A 17,455-nucleotide genomic window follows, 5' to 3' on the forward strand; every position below is an offset into this window, starting at 1 on the left:
GAGCCACTTTAGTGGGATTTTACTGTGTGATGGGACAATGAAGGGGTATTATATAGAATGGCATTACAATTGCATCCGTGCATCACGTAACTGCTGATGTCAGTCAGTCAGAGGCCCGAAAAAGACTGTGGTCACACCAGAATTTGGAGAGGTGAGTAACACTGTTTACCTTTGTCCACCTACCTTGGGCCTCCTGCTTATCATACTCTGGGCTCTGAGGAGACACCAGAGTATAATAATACAGTCTGGTTTGGGACATTTGGTTTTGGTTATTTTTTAATGCCCTTTCCCTATTATATGGGGACCACTAAGGATGCATTATGCTATGTGGGAGCTACTTAGGGGGGGATGATACCAAATGGGGGCAACGTAGGGGACATGTGTGTGGATGGAATTAAGGCGGCATCATAACTGTATGCTGTACATCGTAGGGCTCTATTATTGTGTTAGGGAGCCTTCACATGAAGTAAACGCACGTGTATTTTTGCAAAATACACGTGTAAAAATACATGTGTAAAAATAAGACTCCCATTGACTTCAATGACATTTTCCAGGCATATTTTTACAGGTGTATTTTTACACTTGTACCTGCACACTGTAGTGGTGGAGTCAGAGAAGTGCAGCTCTGCTCTCATTTACTTGAACCAGAGCCGAGTTGCTTATAGTCATATACAATGTATACAGCTTTTAGCAGCCAAATCAGCTGACTGATCAATGGGGGTCCAATACAAGACAAAAATAGGTTGTAAAAAACAATCCATCAATAACGTCTTATCTGATCCATGCGCAGTTAGTTGATGTATAATGTCTTGTATCAGACTGGCTGTGAAACATTTAAGAATACATGAGAATGTGTGCAGTATCCTGATAGAAGAAGCAGTATGCCGTGAGAGGAGGGCTTTAATGAAGACCATGTGCCAGTTTTGCAAGGTTCTGATTGTGTGGCTTTCCCTGGCATCCGCTGCCACACATTCTTCCATTTGGCTGATGAAGTGTAATTTGACTTGTGATATTCCCATTGATGTGCATGGTTCGCAGACCTCAGACTTAATCTGTCTGAAGGCATAAGCTGTAAATATCCTTCCTGGACTACTGCACAGAATTAGCATTTTTAGGAAGAAGCTGTTTTGTTTAGATAATGTTATAAAGCTTAACCACATTCATTGTTACATCATTTCCATTTTTTTCACCGCAGCTTTGGCCAAAAAAATGGGAATCATTGATTGTTTCCTGTGTTATGACTTGAAGACGTAATCTGACAATCCTGGCACGTTCCTACCAGCCATTGTCTCTTCTGCCTTGATAATAGCTAACATCTTACCTAAACAGCTTCCATCTTTGGGCAAACAGACTAAACGATACATTTATCCACTCCAGAGATTCCTCTTTAACAAGCGCGTCACTTCATAACCTCAAAATTCTGCATCTCGTCTTTCTAAACAGCTCATTAACTCACCAACATAATACAGTTGTAGACCCAGGCATACGTTTTATTGGGAAAAGGGAAATATAAGAACATTTTATGAAAAATATTGATGGCAGCAAAGAAAAAAAAAAAAAACTTTAAGGGTGACACTCACGAGAATTACTGAATTGAAAATTTGCAATATATATAATATATATGCTCACAACATGCTTGCGTCTAAAAAAAAAAGAAAAAAAAATACACAACAGGTTTTTGTTCCTACATTGGGAAGCCTCAGTCTTCAACAGGTTCTTTTTTTTTTTTTTTTCTAAAATGTGACAGCTTCCAGGGATCGTAGAAGAAATAGCCATAACAGGATGTAGTTGAATACAATGATGAAAGACAAAGGCCGCGGCCAATGTTAGGCCTAATGTCTGAAACAGAATCCATGCTATGTCAAACTGTGATAAACAAATTGTAACAAAAAAAAGAAAATTACAGATGCAGCTTATTAAAATCTTTTCCTTTTGATAATTTCAGGTTTCCAGTTGATTGGATGGGTTTCCTCGGACTGAAAGACAAAAATAAGAGCAAAAGGTTAACAAACAAGGCGAATGTATGAGGCGCAGTGTTGTATATATCCTGAATTGGTCAGTTACTCGTCTGTGGCTGCACACCTTGTTCATTGGGATAAGAATATGTACCGCACTGCACCACCATGTGACCACTCTAATATGTCAAGAGTAGAATTATCTGGATTAAAGCACAAAAACATATACCCTTACCAACAGTACAACAAATATCTAATAGCTAGGGGTTCTGCCAACAATCACAAGAGAGGGAGCCCACTGCATAAATGGAACAAAGCAGAAACATGGCCCCCTTCCACTTATTTCTAATAGGATTGATGAACTGCTATACTGCCCATCTCCCTCAGTCCCACAGGAGTGGTTGTAACACAAGCACTACTGTTCCACTCACACATCAGACTCTGGTACCCATGATATCAAGATCAGCTGTGGTAGGGTATAATGTTTATTTGTGGGGAAAAGCCCCTTAAGGCCCCCATGTAGCGAGCCACAGCAGAAACGCATTTCGATTGTTTCCACAGGACTTCACACAGGATTTTAAGGAATATAGGTTTGCAATGGAGCTGTATACTATAATGGTGACCTGCTTTAGCCAGAGACCGATTTCAACAGAATTTCTTTCAACAAAACGTAGAGGGCAGCAGGGAACAACAGTTTGGTTATCCTTCTTTCATTGTAACCTAACCCTATAATTTCTATCACTACACCATGTGCACAGATTACCTGGGGCAGCTCAATATTCACTGGTTTTATTTATTTTGCTTGAAGATTTTGCCAAAAAATTGACAAACGTATGGACGGTTTTCATTTTTAATCTCGTTTTGATTTTTCAGTGGTACTTGGTCTGTACCTCTTTACTTTTATATGTATGTATTAGAATAAAAAAGAGTGGAGCACCGGAATTTATTTTCCATATATTTTTTAAACTTTTAAATGGTTAAGTGAACTCAACGGAAACTGCCATGTGCACCTAAGGGGTTAAGTGCTTTGAATCGGAGCTGTCTCCAGTAGCAGTCTGTGCCAAAATTAAAGCCCTGGCATCGAGGAAAACCTAAATTAATGAACAGAATCCTCAGAAACCTTCAGGGCTAATTAATTGAAACAAGTCACTACATTCTGCAGTCCTTTACAGATATTGTCTTCATTCACTGTCTTAAAGGGGTTGGCCACTTTGAGACCAATATTGAGAAACAAATGTTATTGTTTGTACGATAAAAGGATATACAATTTTCCAATATACTTTCTGTATCAATTCCTCACGGTTCTCTAGATTTCTGCTTGCTGTCATTCATTCTGTTACTTCTAGTGGATAAAACTCTGACCATAGTCATGTGATTTACGGTCCATGGTCATGTGATGAGTACACAGGTGCACAGCTGATTACCAGGCAGATGTCTGATTACTGTGCTGTGACTATAACGAGCGGCGCCTGTGTGCTCATCACATGACCATGGAGCGTAAATCACATGACCATGGTCAGAGTTGTATCCTCTAGAAGTAACAGAATGAATGACAGCAAGCAGAGATCTAGAAAACCGTGAGGAATGGATACAGAAAGTATATTGGAAAATTTTATGTCTTTTTATTATACAAACCATAACATTTGTCTATCAATATTGACAACCCCTTTAAGTAGGATGGGAAGAAACCCGTGCAAACACAGGGAGAACATACAAACTCCAAGCAGATGTTGTCCATGGCTGGTTTTAAACCTAGTACTCAGCTCTAAGCACTGGGCCATCGTTTTGCTCACTGTGAATGGTTATCAGGGCTTTGAAATTGTTGGGCCAAGTCACTGACATTTTTCTCAGGCTAGGTTCACATCTGCACTGGAGTCTACGTAGCAGACTGTGCAGCAGATTCCATCTAAAATCATCAGAGAGAAAACTCCTGCACATAGGACTTTTAACCTGGTGGTCCCCATTATAGTCCACATTGTATCAGACGTGGTCTCCGTCTTTTGGATTCCCATGTGGACCCGAACAATAGCTTGAACCTAGCGTCAGACACCTTCACAAATGGCTGAAAAGGGATTAACTATTAGGGTCCATTCACACGGAGGAAAATGGTGAGGAATTTGGTGTAGAATTTTCTACACTGAAAAAAAAAGCCTCCCATTGATTTCAATGGGTTCTGCTAGCTGTTTTTTCATCTAGCGGAATATTCCTCACCATTTTCCTCCGTGTGAATGGACCCTTAAAGTAAATATGCAATAAGCTGTACATTTAATTATACAATATTAATAATTGACCACAAAAATGAATCATTTTATTTTAAAGCAGTCAGTGACTTCAGCAAAAATTGGTCCTGACTCCAAAGACCTGATTGTTATATGATTTGTGTTAGTTTTGTGTGCTCTATTGCATTTCTGCACTTCATGATTATTATGTTTCAGTGCAGAACTAACTATTTTTGATACCTGGTTGAAACTTTTTCATTGTACTGAAGTCATGTTGTGTTTAGCTATGTATTTACAAAGCTGCTAATCATTTAGGTGCAAATAGTCTTGAAAACAATGTTTTGCAGTCGCACGCAAAAGTACGAAAGACCATTCTCTTGTTGCTCCAAACTTCTGATTCTAGGCCTTCAAATCACATGGTTCATAACTGCTGAAAAATTACTAATTCCGCAAAAGATGGCGAGATACTGAACCTCCCACCGTCCAACAGTGGCGATTACATCATCTTTTACAATTTGAAGAACTCTGCAGTTAGGACAATGGCTCTAGAAAGACCTTCCTTAAAGGGGCTCTATCACTAGGAAAAGTCATTTTTAACTAATCACATCTTTGCATAGCCTTTAGAAAGTCTATTTCACACCTACCTATAGTATGTAGATTGCCTCAGTGGTTTCTGAATAAGTCCGTTTTTATTCATATGCTAATTAGACTGGTGCGTGATAGATGGTGCACACCTCTCCTATTGTTTTCTATGGCAGACTGCTGCTGCTGCTGATGATGATGATGACTCAGCTCCCCGTTTGCTTCACACACATAGAAGATAATAGAAAAGAGGAGGCTGCTGGGAACTTCCTGTGCCGGCTGGAGGCTCATTAGCATATGAATAAAAACGGACTTATTCAGAGACCACTGAAGCAATCTACAATGGGGCAAAAAAAGTATTTAGTCAGTCACCAATAGTGATGAGAGGCGTCTGTAATTTACATCATAGGTAGACCTCAACTATAAGAGACAAAATGAGAAAACAAATCCAGAAAATCACATTGTCTGATTTTGTAAGAATTTATTTGCAAATTATGGTGGAAAATAAGTATTTGGTCACCTACAAGCAATCAAGATTTCTGGCTCTCACAGACCTGTAACTTCTTCTTTAAGAGTCTCCTCTTTCCTCCACTCATTACCTGTAGTAATGGCACCTGTTTAAACTTGTTATCAGTATAAAAAGACACCTGTGCACACCCTCAAACAGTCAGACTCCAAACTCCACTATGGTGAAGATCAAAGAGCTGTCAAAGGACACCAGAAACAAAATTGTAGCCCTGCACCAGGCTGGGAAGACTGAATCTGCAATAGGCAATCAGCTTGGATTGAAGAAATCAACTGTGGGAGCAATAATTAGAAAATGGAAGACATACAAGACCACTGATAATCTCGCTCGATCTGGGGCTCCACGCAAAATCTCACCCTGTGGGGTCAAAATGATCACAAGAATGGTGAGCAAAAATCCCAGAACCACGTGGGGGGACCTAGTGAATGAACTGCAGAGAGCTGGGACCAATGTAACAAAGCCTACCATCAGTAACACACTACGCCGCCAGGGACTCAGATCCTGCAGTGCCAGACGTGTCCCACTGCTTAAGCCAGTACATGTCCGGGCCCATCGGAAGTTTGCTAGAGAGCATTTGGATGATCCAGAAGAGTATTGGGAGAATGTCCTATGGTCTGATGAAACCAAACTGGAACTGTTTGGTAGAAACACAACTTTTCGTGTTTGGAGGAAAAAGAATACTGAGTTGCATCCATCAAACACCATACCTACTGTAAAGCATGGTGGTGGAAACATCATGCTTTGGGGCTGTTTCTCTGCAAAGGGGCCAGGACGACTGATCCGGGTACATGAAAGAATGAATGGGGCCATGTATCGTGAGATTTTGAGTGCAAACCTCCTTCTATCAGCAAGGGCATTGAAGATGAAACGTGGCTGGGTCTTTCAACATGACAATGATCCAAAGCACACCGCCAGGGCAACAAAGGAGTGGCTTTGTAAGAAGCATTTCAAGGTCCTGGAGTAGCCTAGCCAGTCTCCAGATCTCAACCCTATAGAAAACCTTTGGAGGGAGTTGAAAGTCCGTGTTGCCAAGCGACAGCCCCAAAACATCACTGCTCTAGAGGAGATCTGCATGGAGGAATGGGCAAACATACCAACAACAATGTGTGCCAACCTTGTGAAGACTTACAGAAAACGTTTGACCTCTGTCATTGCCAACAAAGGATATATAACAAAGTATTGAGATGAAATTTTGTTACTGACCAAATACTTATTTTCCACCATAATTTGCAAATAAATTCTTACAAAATCAGACAATGTGATTTTCTGGATTTGTTTTCTCATTTTGTCTCTCATAGTTGAGGTCTACCTATGATGTAAAATACAGACGCCTCTCATCTTTTTAAGTGGTGGAACTTGCACTATTGGTGACTGACTAAATACTTTTTTGCCCCACTGTACATACTATAGGTAAGCGTGGAATAGCCTTTCTAAAGCCTATGCAAGCATGTGTTTAGATAAAAATGACTTTTCCCAGTGATAGAGCCCCTTTAAAACATGGGAACCCTGGCAACACACCTCCTCCATCACCCCCTCCAAATATCCATACCACCAGCCACCCTTCCTTTCCTGTACCCCGTTTTCTCTAATCCTAAATAGGTTCAGACATACTCATCTTCCCAAAAAGGCTACTGTTCTTCACACTGGTCACATGCCCATGGCCAAAATCACCTTCCACTAAAATTGTACTTTTGGTATTACCTGAAACCCTGTTTGTTATACTGTTTAATTTGCTATATCCACATCGACTACGTGACTGTCAGGAGCACTTATGCGCACACTGCCGCCTGACATCTACTCGATGTGATTTATTATTTATTTTATATATTCCTTTGTGTTTGTACAAAAATATTTTAATAAAAAATAATAATAATAATAATAAACAGTAGTAATAATAATAATAATTTTTAAAAAGTGGCACCATACAAAAACAAACAAACAAACATTGAACTGCTGCCATACAAGACTGTTGATTTTGGTGTATGAGATTGAATTTTGCCAATCGTATAAATTATGGCTTTGTACCAGATTTAATAAAAAATTGTTCAGGGTTGTATTGATCCAGGATATCTGTAACTAAAAGGTTACATAGACAACCATTCTGTGCCATGAATACACTTTCATAATGCTACAGAGAAATCATTTATTCAGCTGGTTTTAAAGCAGCTTCAATAATTTATCTGGCGCTTCGTATCAAACGTTGTCTCAATGTGATCCTTCTATCTAGTGACAGGAGCCCTTCACAAATCTAATTAAAAAGAAAGACTGCTGAGCGGAGCCTCATTACAGGCCTGCAGACATGCAAAGGACCAAGTTATGAAAGGAACGCAATGGTACCTGGCTTCAGAATGAACCCTGGCATTCAATACATGTCAGCAGAAATCCAAATCTCCACTAATAAGAAAGGCTACACACGAGGCAGTGTGTACACAGAGCAAGTCTCACATCAACTAAACAGCGGCAATAGCAAAAAATGCTTGAGCATTGCTAACCCTAGTAAAGAAATAAAACATACATAACTAGGGACACTTTATCCATAGGGCAAACGGTGAACTTGCACAGGGCTCCATGATAGCAGAGGCTCCCTTTGCATAGCCAACCAACTAGAGTGCTGCCCCGCTGTTATTGACCACCCCGGTATGTCATGACCCACTCCAGAAACAGATGAGTTTAGTACAATGGTGAAGCAGTCTGCTCCCTGCTCCACCATTCGGTTTCTGCCTCTGCTCCCGGAGTCTTGGGATCAATAGGAACAATGTAATGACGTCACTTCCATTGTGCCTGTTGCTCCCCGAAGCCTCTGGGAGCAGAGACTGAAGAGAACAAGGGAATGGAGAGTATTAGTAGGTTTTTGTCTGATATATGCTGTGGGGACAACCTGGAAGGGGGCATGAAACGGTCTCTCTTTATACAACCTATGGCTATAAAGTGTAAAATATGACCTTAGAATTACAGGGTTATCCCTAAGTGATGGCAAGTCATTAGGCTAGGGGTCTACAACCTCGAGCACTTCAGCTGTTGGGAAACTACAATTCCCAGATAGGTGTCAGGGGTATACATGCTGAGAGCTGAAGTAGCCAAGGTTGCAGATTCCTGAACTAGGCTATGTCTTTGCATTATGGTGGGAATGTGACCTTTCAGACTGTCACTGATTCAGATAAGGGACGCAACCCCTTCAAAATATACTGATGGAGCTGCATTGTGGGAAATACATTCCATCAAGTTGGGCTTGTAGATGTCTAGCTGCCATTTTCCAACTGAAGATGGTGAATGTAGTATAAAAAAAAAATGTATGTTGGTTCATGGTTGCAGCAACATTAGGTGCAAAAGTCACATAACTACTTGCCAACGGAGTATGTAGATGCTATTGAAAATTACTGCAGCAACGAGAACACATAAAACAGCACGTTAAAGTTTTATCCAAACATAGAGACAAACCCCATTCGCTTGTATTGAACTGTACTTTGTTGTGCTAAAGATTCTAGGTTTGAATGTAGCCTAAGGGGTTAAATGAGCAGCCGGATCATACAGTGATGATCAATTACATTAAAATCAAGATAAAAAAAAAACCCTCAGTACACACAATTTACAAGTCACACAAGACAAGATTTGTGAGGTCAACTTCCATTATGATACATACCGCAGTATCATCTTCTCTGTAGACTTTTACGGTTTTATCGGCTTCAGCCGTGATTAATCTGCTCTCTGATTGGTCAAAGGTGCAGGCAAAAATTCCAGATTCACTGTCTAGAGAGCCCGGCTGAACAGCAGCGTGAATTCTCTGGAAATTATAACCTGTCCGCCAGTCCCATAAGTGCATTGTTCCATTATCAGCTGCAAAACAAAATTGGGAGGTGTCAGACAAAAAGCACACTTAAATACTCTTACTACAAAAGGTAAGGAAAGGTATAGACATAGAAATAAAACGTGGCACCTCCTGACACCAGCACTCCGTCAGAGTTGACAGCTAAAGTGTTGATGATGGCATTGTGACCGGAGAGGTTCTGGATGAAGTTTCCATCAGGGAATTTCCACTGTTTAATATTATCTGGTGACCCAGATGCAAATGTGTACCTAGAAGAAAAGAAACGTTTATGGAGTGTAGAAATGAAGTGGATAATTTTGGAATACACACAGTGGCATAATAGGAGTTGTGCTGACTATTCTACAAGTCGAGAACTGCAGCCACGGCACTTATTGTGTCACACGCTATGCATCGAAGGCTATTTATGGCTCCTCTCCAGACTAACTGCTGGCATTCTGCAGAAAAAGGTTTTCAGAACAATAACTAGAAGCAATCTTTCCACATCCTTAGGGGTCTTTTACATGGGCTTATGTTCATTCTCGACCATGGCCCTGTGTAAGCTTATACAGAGATCCTCTGGCAAATGCTTGTCTGTCATTGATCGCCTGTCTACACAATAGTTAATAAGTGCCTGACTGGTGGGCATCTAAATGCTGGTACTCCCACAACACCGAACATGAAATTGGGGCTACTGCTCTGCTCAAACTGTATGGAACTGCTAGAGATGGCTGAGCACAATACTTTGCCATTGTCACTTTGCTGAACCACCGCTCCTTTCAAGTATGGGCACGGCACCCCCAGTCTCATGATTGATGAGGTCACAGCAGTAAGATACCCCTGCATTCACACTTATCACCTATTTTGAATATAAATTATCTTGGAAAATCCCCTTTAAAGGGATCCTATCATTAAAACTCAAATTTTTTGTTCCTAACACATCAGAATAGCCTTAAGAAAGGCTATTCTTCTCCTTCCTTTAGATGTCTTCTTCACGCTGCCATTTGGTAGAAATACCGGTTTTCATTGGTATGCAAATGAGTTTTCTTGCAGCACTGAGGGCAGGCCCCAGCGTTCAAACAGCACTGGGGGCGTTCCTAATGCTGCGAGAGAACTCTCCAGCGCCACCTCCATCTTCTTCAGGAACGGGCTCTCTTCGCGTCTTCTACCCGCGTTGGCTTCAAACTTCTAGGCCTCAGGTAGCCGACTGTGCATGCCGGCTGGCCACAAGAAAATGGCCGCTTACAAAACCGTGTAAGCGGCCATTTCCTTGTGGCTGGCGGGCAAGCCAAGTCGGCTTTGCCCTAGGCCAGAGGCCTAGAAGACGACGCAAAGAGAGCGCGTTCCTAAAAAAGATGGAGTCGGTGCTGGATAGTTCTCTCGCAGCGTTGGGGACACCCCTAGTGCTGTTTGAATGCTGGGGCCCACCCTCAGTGCTATGAGAGAACTCATTTGCATAGAGGACATCTAAAAGGTAGGAGAAGAATAGCCTTTCTTAAGGCTATTCCTACGTGTTAGGGCCAAAAAAAAAAAAAAAAAGAGTTTTAATGATAGGATCCCTTTAATTTTAAGAGGTACTGTCTCAGGCTTATCCTTATGAACAGGAGGATATGAGTGTTGTGCTATATTGAAATTACCAGATGTGCTCAAAGGACTCATGCTTCCCAACCCTAGGACTTAACTGGTTAAAGCTGAGGTTTGCAGTGTGAACGAAAATTTGGAAATTCTATCATAAATCATGAAATTAACATGTAATACTAAGTAGTTCAGGATGAAAAGCACTTACTGTCGTGGATGTAATACAACAGCTCTGACAGACTTCTTGTGATTTGTCAGTGTGACGCGAGTCTTTCCACCCACCATATCCCATAGTCTTATTGTGGTGTCATGGCTTCCTGGAAACAGAGGACAACATAAAGAACATCAACATGCATCAAAGTAAAGGCAAAGTAAAATGGCTCCCACAGCTTAAGGAGGAACGCTTCTAACTAACTGCAAAGATAGCAATTCTGTCAGCAGCACCAACAGGATCTAGAGTCATGGATGGAATGGTATGATGTTATTAAATAATACCGTAATGGAGAATGATAGGACATCTGCAGCATGACTACGCATGACTACATGTATAATGATGAATTCCCATTTATTATCATTGTACAGGTAATACTAGAGGTCTCTACTAGAGATGAGCGAACACTGTTCGGATCAGCCGTTCCGAACAGCAGGCTCCCATAGAAATGAATGGAAGCACCCAGCACGGCAACCGGCCGCCGGCAAAGTGTATGTGCCAGGTGCTTCCATTCATTTCTATGGGAGCGTGCTGTTCGGAACGGCTGATCCGAACAGTGTTCGCTCATCTCTAGTCTCTGCACATTCAGTGGATTGCAAGGCCACATGAAAGAGGACCTGTCATTTCTTTTGCCCTCACTCATTTTAGTAAATACTTGTATTTTCTAGGACACAACAATGCTGGAGCAACCTTGTATAACTATAGTACTGATCCTCTTTATGCCTCTGAAGGTTTATTAATATATTGACAACTAGATGTTGTCTATCTCAAAGGAATGGGTTTTATTTAGTTTATTACAAATGAGTATACCGATTTTTTTTTCTCAATAAATTATATAAACGTGTAAAAAATTATTTATAACAGTAGGTGAATATAAATCTGAAACGAGGTGTCAATATAGGCAGAGAGGTTATTTTGTATCAGCGAACTATGTCAAGGAGTTCTCCTAACAATATTAAATGCACTGTAGAATAAGTAGAGGATCAAAAACTCCATCAGGGACAATTATGCAGATTAATGCAGAGTTATAAGAAAAGCTAGTCTAAGTAAATAATTGTATTCCTCATAAAGGGGTTGTCCAGGATAAAATGCAATTTCTACACTAACCTAAACACCCTCTCCCCACCCACTTTCTAAAAGGCTCACTTTAGCAAAAACGTATATTTACGCATCCCTCGGGCTGTCATGTGACCGCCCCAGACACATTTTCTGATTATCCAGTGACCGCCCCCCACCCACACCATCATACCCGTCATCCTGACCAGACCTTTCTTCTGTGGGGATGGCTCCTGCTCTTCTTTGATGACTGCCAGCACGTGTGTAATAGTCCCGATATTGCACTGTATAGTCCCAGCATTGCACTGTAGCCGTGACTCTATCTCTATTGCGGAGGCGTGGGCCTGAGGAGCTACAGAGCAATGATGGGACTATTGCGCATGCGCCAGCAGATGTTGAAGAAGATGAGGAGCAGTCCCCACAGAAGGAAGTCTGGACAGGAAGACAAATAAGTATGATGGGGTGGGGGATGGGCTGAGTTAGTTAGGAAGGGCTAGTAGTTGGCAGGATAGCTAGGGAAACAGGGAGAGGGGTCTGAAGGATCGAAAGAGGGAAGGGGAGAAAGTGACAGGGAGGTAGTGCGAGTAGGCTCATGCAATGCATCATGGTAGTTGTAGACTAAGGCAGCAGGAAGCTACACCAAGTAAACAAATGCAGAGGATGCCAGGCGCTCCCAGAAATCACTCAAAACACTGTTAAAGATATTTGAATGCACTTATTAACACATTAATAGCACTAACAGGCCCTTTTTTGGCCAGAAAATCCCATTAAATAGACATATTAGAAGAGGTGATGAGTCCTCAAGACATGGACTCTTCAAAACTGAAGTCTACTAGGACCCCGTCACATAGCAGAGAAAGTCACAACACACACAATTTTTTTTAGCCCAATACTCACTAGAACAACACCTGTTTCAAGAGAAGGCGGGGGGGGGGGAATCGCACAGCAGAGTCCATTTTAATAAATGTTTGCTTGGAACTACTGAATAAAGCTGCAATGTTTTTTGCTACTGTGAAAAAATTGATGCAAACTGATGCCATTCAGATAGGAAAAGACAGAGGCTACATGCACATTACCGAGTCAAGACAGATGCACTCGGATGACATCAAGTGGCTTCTGTCCCCCACTGACTTCAATGAGGGGAGGGGATTCCGTTCTGTTGCCACAGAGCAGGATAGTAGCTGCTCTATAAATCATGAGAAAGGAATGGAGCTATGGATCTGCTATTAGAAAAGCCTCGGACTGAACACACCGTTTCTGACAACGCACCGATAGAAAGCTGAGCCAACACTGATGTAAAAGTTGGCAGTTTTGTCCTGGCTGAAAATAGAAGAGTTTGTCATCTTTCTTGAGAAACCAGCCTAAGGCCCCATGCACATGTCCAAGTGTACTTTCCATTGCTTTGTTCATGAGGCCTTAAGCTAGCTTCACAATGGCATTGCAATGCCTGTTATTCTTAGGGTGAATTCACACTGAGTAAACGCTAGCTTATTCTGAACGTAAAACACGTTCAGAATAAGCGGCGTCTAAAGCAGCTCCATTCATTTCTATGGGAGCGGGGATACGAGCGCTCCCCATAGAAATGAATGGGCTGCTTCTTTCACTCCGTGCAGTCCCATTGAAGTGAATGGGGAGTGCCGGCGTGTACGCTCCGGCATGAGCAGAGCTTGCCGTATACGCCGGCACTCCCCATTCACTTCAATGGGACTGCACGGAGTGAAAGAAGCAGCCCATTCATTTCTATGGGGAGCGCTCGTATCCCCGCTCCCATAGAAATGAATGGAGCTGCTTTAGACGCCACTTATTCTGAACGTGTTTTACGTTCAGAATAAGCTAGCGTTTACTCAGTGTGAATGCACCCTTACCCTGTCAGTGAATCAGTACAATGGACATAAAAAGTGCAAAAATGGTGGATACCATCTGAACACTTTCCATTTGTATTAGACAAAGTAAAAACAGAAGACAACATGCTATAAAAATGGAAAGCCAATGCAACGAGCCTTCAGTTTTTATTTCAACCCTTCTGTCTATGCTGACTAATACAGATGGTAAGTGTTCCATTTACACCTGTCAGCTTCAACGTTCCTCATTTTGATCCTCTGATGGATCAGAACAACAGACATTACAACACTAGTGTGACAATAGCCCAAGAGGTTATTGCTAGTAATTAGGGTTGAGCAATCGGGATTCTGATCGGCGATTGAGTAAATTTCACAATCGCGATCGGAATTCCGATCCCGATCATTTTAGGCAGGATCGAGGTTGGAGGTTATTTCCCAAAATACTTTGCAAGAATTGTGGGAAAAGCAAACAATGTTAAGAATCAATGAATGCCGCCGGCACACAGCCTGGCATCTACTCTTCTGTTTCCTCCCTGCTATGCCGTAGGAATGAATTGACGCAGCCGGTGCGCAGGACGCCGGCACAGGCTGTGTGTCGGCGGCATCCATTCATTCCTATACTCATCAGCTCTGCTACATCTGAGATCTACATCTCAGATGTAGCAGAGCTGAGTATACAATAAAGAGTCGATAGACAAGTCCACTTACCGCTGCCACTCCCCGTCTGTTCTCTTCTTGCCTCTTCTCGGTCCGTGCACGCCCCTAGCTCCCAGGTTACTGTTACAGACCTAGGAAGAAGGAGGGGCTTGTGGCTTAGGAGAGTGTGGGCGGGTACAGTATCCGCCCACACTCTCCTAAGCCACAACAAGCCCCGCCTACTCCCAGCATCAGTAACACTAGCCTGGGAGGTGGGGGCACATACAGTGCTCTGAAGACATGCGCAGAAGAAAGAAGAGGAGCGAGAACAGCGCGGATCGGTAGTGGCAGCTAGTAAGTAGACAACAGGTGGGACTTAGGTAGCCGGGGGATTTTTTAATCACTACACATCATGAATTCTAACAATTAAAGCTTTCAATTGTTAGATTCCATGCTGTGTAGTGAATAGGATCGTTTTTAAAATACGATCTCCGATTAGTAAAAAAAAATCCCATTGACTTACATTGGGATCGGAATTGGGATCGAGATCGGGTTCGAATGAAAAAATGATCGGATTTCAAAATTGATCCTGAAAAGTCAAGATCGACTCAACCCTAATAGTAATGCTTTCACTAGCTTCAATAGTTTACAGCATTTTGTACATTATTGAATGAATAATTCAGTACAAAGGTTTTTCTGACACTTGTTGATTCAGTCAAGACTGGAAGGATAAAAAAAAAAAAAAAAAAAAAACGACATTTCGCAGATGACTCTAAAGATGTGTTTGGCAGATGTGCCAGCAGCTGGAGAGTGTAAAGAAGATGTGCCTGGCGTGCCAGCAGGTATACTACACAGTAACCAGAAAAACACTTCCACACTCATTGTAACAGACTCACAGGTGTAAACCTATTATGTCATCCCACGCCTCATCGTATTCATTCTTCATTTCTGAACCTCAGGTGGATTTTCTTGCTACTCCTGTCACATTTCTAACAACATTACAGAACAAATACAAAAACTCTAATTTAGCAACCCACTGTACATTTAGGTCACCTTCATTTTTCCTCAGTATTAGGAACTACTGTAAACAGGGTTACACACCTTAAGCCATTAAAGGGGTTGTCCAAAATGTGATATTGATGGCCTTTCCTTAACATAGGTCATGAATGTCAGAGCGGATCCGGGAAACATATCTGCACAAATAAATGTATATAGACGGAAGCAGACTGCCCTCATAACAGTGTAGTGGCCATGCTGAGGTACTGCAACTTAGCTCACTTTCAAGTGAATAAGAGTCAAGTTGCATTAGCACAGCCATCACAGTGTGTACAGAGCCGTCTGCTGCCACCTCCATATACTATATGCATATACTATAGAAGCTGCTTAGTGGAGGTACAGATTGTTGGATTCTAACCTATTTGATAAAGTTGGCCTATGCCAAGGGTAGACCCACTATTCAATTTCAAACATCCCTTTTACATAGGAAATCTGATAGAAAAATTGGGTCCTTTGTATTTTCAGTGGATTCAAGACAAACAGAACATTACTTGTAATTTAGAATATGCTGACCCAATAAAGGAACCAATCCTGCCCACAACTAGTGACCAGCTAAGCTGGTGAAAATATCACACCAACTATATCCAAATTCAACAACTTCAATACACTTTAGCTATGTTTACCAGTGACTGGCTCCCTTTAATATAAATCTGCTTCTGCTGAATTAACCATTTGTGATGAATAAAACCCCCCTGCAATCTAGTCTCAGCTGACACTTCCTCCGAATACATGATGTACATATCATGTTACATTAAAAAACAAACAAAAAAAAAAAACAACCTAATTTGTAGCAAATGTGATAGGTTAAAGGGATCCCATCATTTAACCCCTTTTTGTTTTCTGGTTGACACGTAGGAATAGCCTTAAAGAGGACCTTTCACCATATCTGGGCACATGCAGTGTTATATACTGCCGGAAAGCTGACAGTGCGCTGAGTTCAGCACACTGTCGGCTTTCCCGATCTGTGCCCGGTGTGAAGAGCTTACGGTCCGGTACCGTAGCTCTTCTATGGTCAGAAGGGCGTTTCTGACCATTAGCCAGAGACGTCCTTCTGCCTCGCGGCGCCTATCACGCTGTGCTGTGGAGCGGGGAGGAACGCCCCCTCCCTCTCCTGATAATACTCGTCTATGGACGAGCTGTGTGAGCAGAGGGAGGGGGCGTTCCTCCCCGCTCCACAGCACAGCGTGATAGGCGCTGCGAGGCAGAAGGACGTCTCTGGCTAATGGTCAGAAACGCCCTTCTGACCATAGAAGAGCTACGGTACCGGACCGTAAGCTCTTCACACCGGGCACAGATCGGGAAAGCCTACCTTTAGATGTCTTCTCCGGGCCGCTGTTCGCCTGAAATCCCGGTTTTTGCCAATATGCAAATGAGTTCTCTCGCAGCACTGGGGGCGGGCCCCAGTGCTCAAACAGCACTGGGGGCGTCCGCAGTGCTGCAAGAGAACTCTCCAGCGCACCTCCATCTTCTTCCAGAACGGGTATTCTTCACGTCTTCTTCCGGTGGTGGCTTCAAACTTCTAGGGTAAAGCCGACTGCGCATGCCTGCCAGCCACAAGAAAATGGCCACTTACACAGTATTGTATTTATACCAAATGGCGGCCCGGAGAAAACATCTAAAGGTAGGAGACAAATAGCCTTTCTTAAGGCTATCCCTACGTGTCAACCAGAAAAAAATTTGTTTAAATGATAGGATCCCTTTAAAGAATACAAATCAGATCAATTAAACTTATCAAAAATTGAAGCCGGACATGGGTGTAAACAAAGCTTTAATTTACAGGTATCATTGCATTAAAGGAGTTAGCCACTTTCAGACTAATATTGAGAGAAATCTTGTTTGTTTAGAAAAATAAAAATTGTACTATTTTCCAATATACTTTCTGTATCAATTCCTCTTGTTTTTCTAGATCTTGGCTTGCTGTCATTCATTCTCCTTACTCCCAGTGGATAAACATCATGCCATGGTCATGTGATGGACTGTCAATGATCATGTG

The 17,455-nt window shown here is 42.1% G+C and overlaps 1 protein-coding gene across 2 annotated transcripts in view; it reads right to left on the bottom strand.

Annotated features, from left to right (window-relative positions):
• Positions 1 to 1,498: 1,498 nt before the first annotated feature.
• Positions 1,499 to 17,455, bottom strand: part of PLRG1 (pleiotropic regulator 1) — a 43,658-nt gene continuing 27,701 nt past the window's right edge. The window contains exons 12-15 of one of the 2 annotated variants that reach the window (XM_075287791.1): positions 10,871 to 10,979; positions 9,217 to 9,356; positions 8,923 to 9,116; positions 1,499 to 1,976 (exon numbers count right to left, since the gene is read on the bottom strand). In XM_075287791.1, coding sequence (XP_075143892.1) covers positions 1,917 to 1,976; positions 8,923 to 9,116; positions 9,217 to 9,356; positions 10,871 to 10,979 — 503 coding nt within the window. In that variant the 3' untranslated portion in view covers positions 1,499 to 1,916. The remainder of the gene's footprint in view (positions 1,977 to 8,922; positions 9,117 to 9,216; positions 9,357 to 10,870; positions 10,980 to 17,455) is intronic. The other variant, XM_075287783.1, reaches the window with a different exon arrangement.

The sequence above is a fragment of the Leptodactylus fuscus genome, chromosome 1 (assembly GCF_031893055.1).
Source record: "Leptodactylus fuscus isolate aLepFus1 chromosome 1, aLepFus1.hap2, whole genome shotgun sequence".
In the NCBI taxonomy this organism is placed as follows: Eukaryota; Metazoa; Chordata; class Amphibia; order Anura; family Leptodactylidae; genus Leptodactylus; species Leptodactylus fuscus.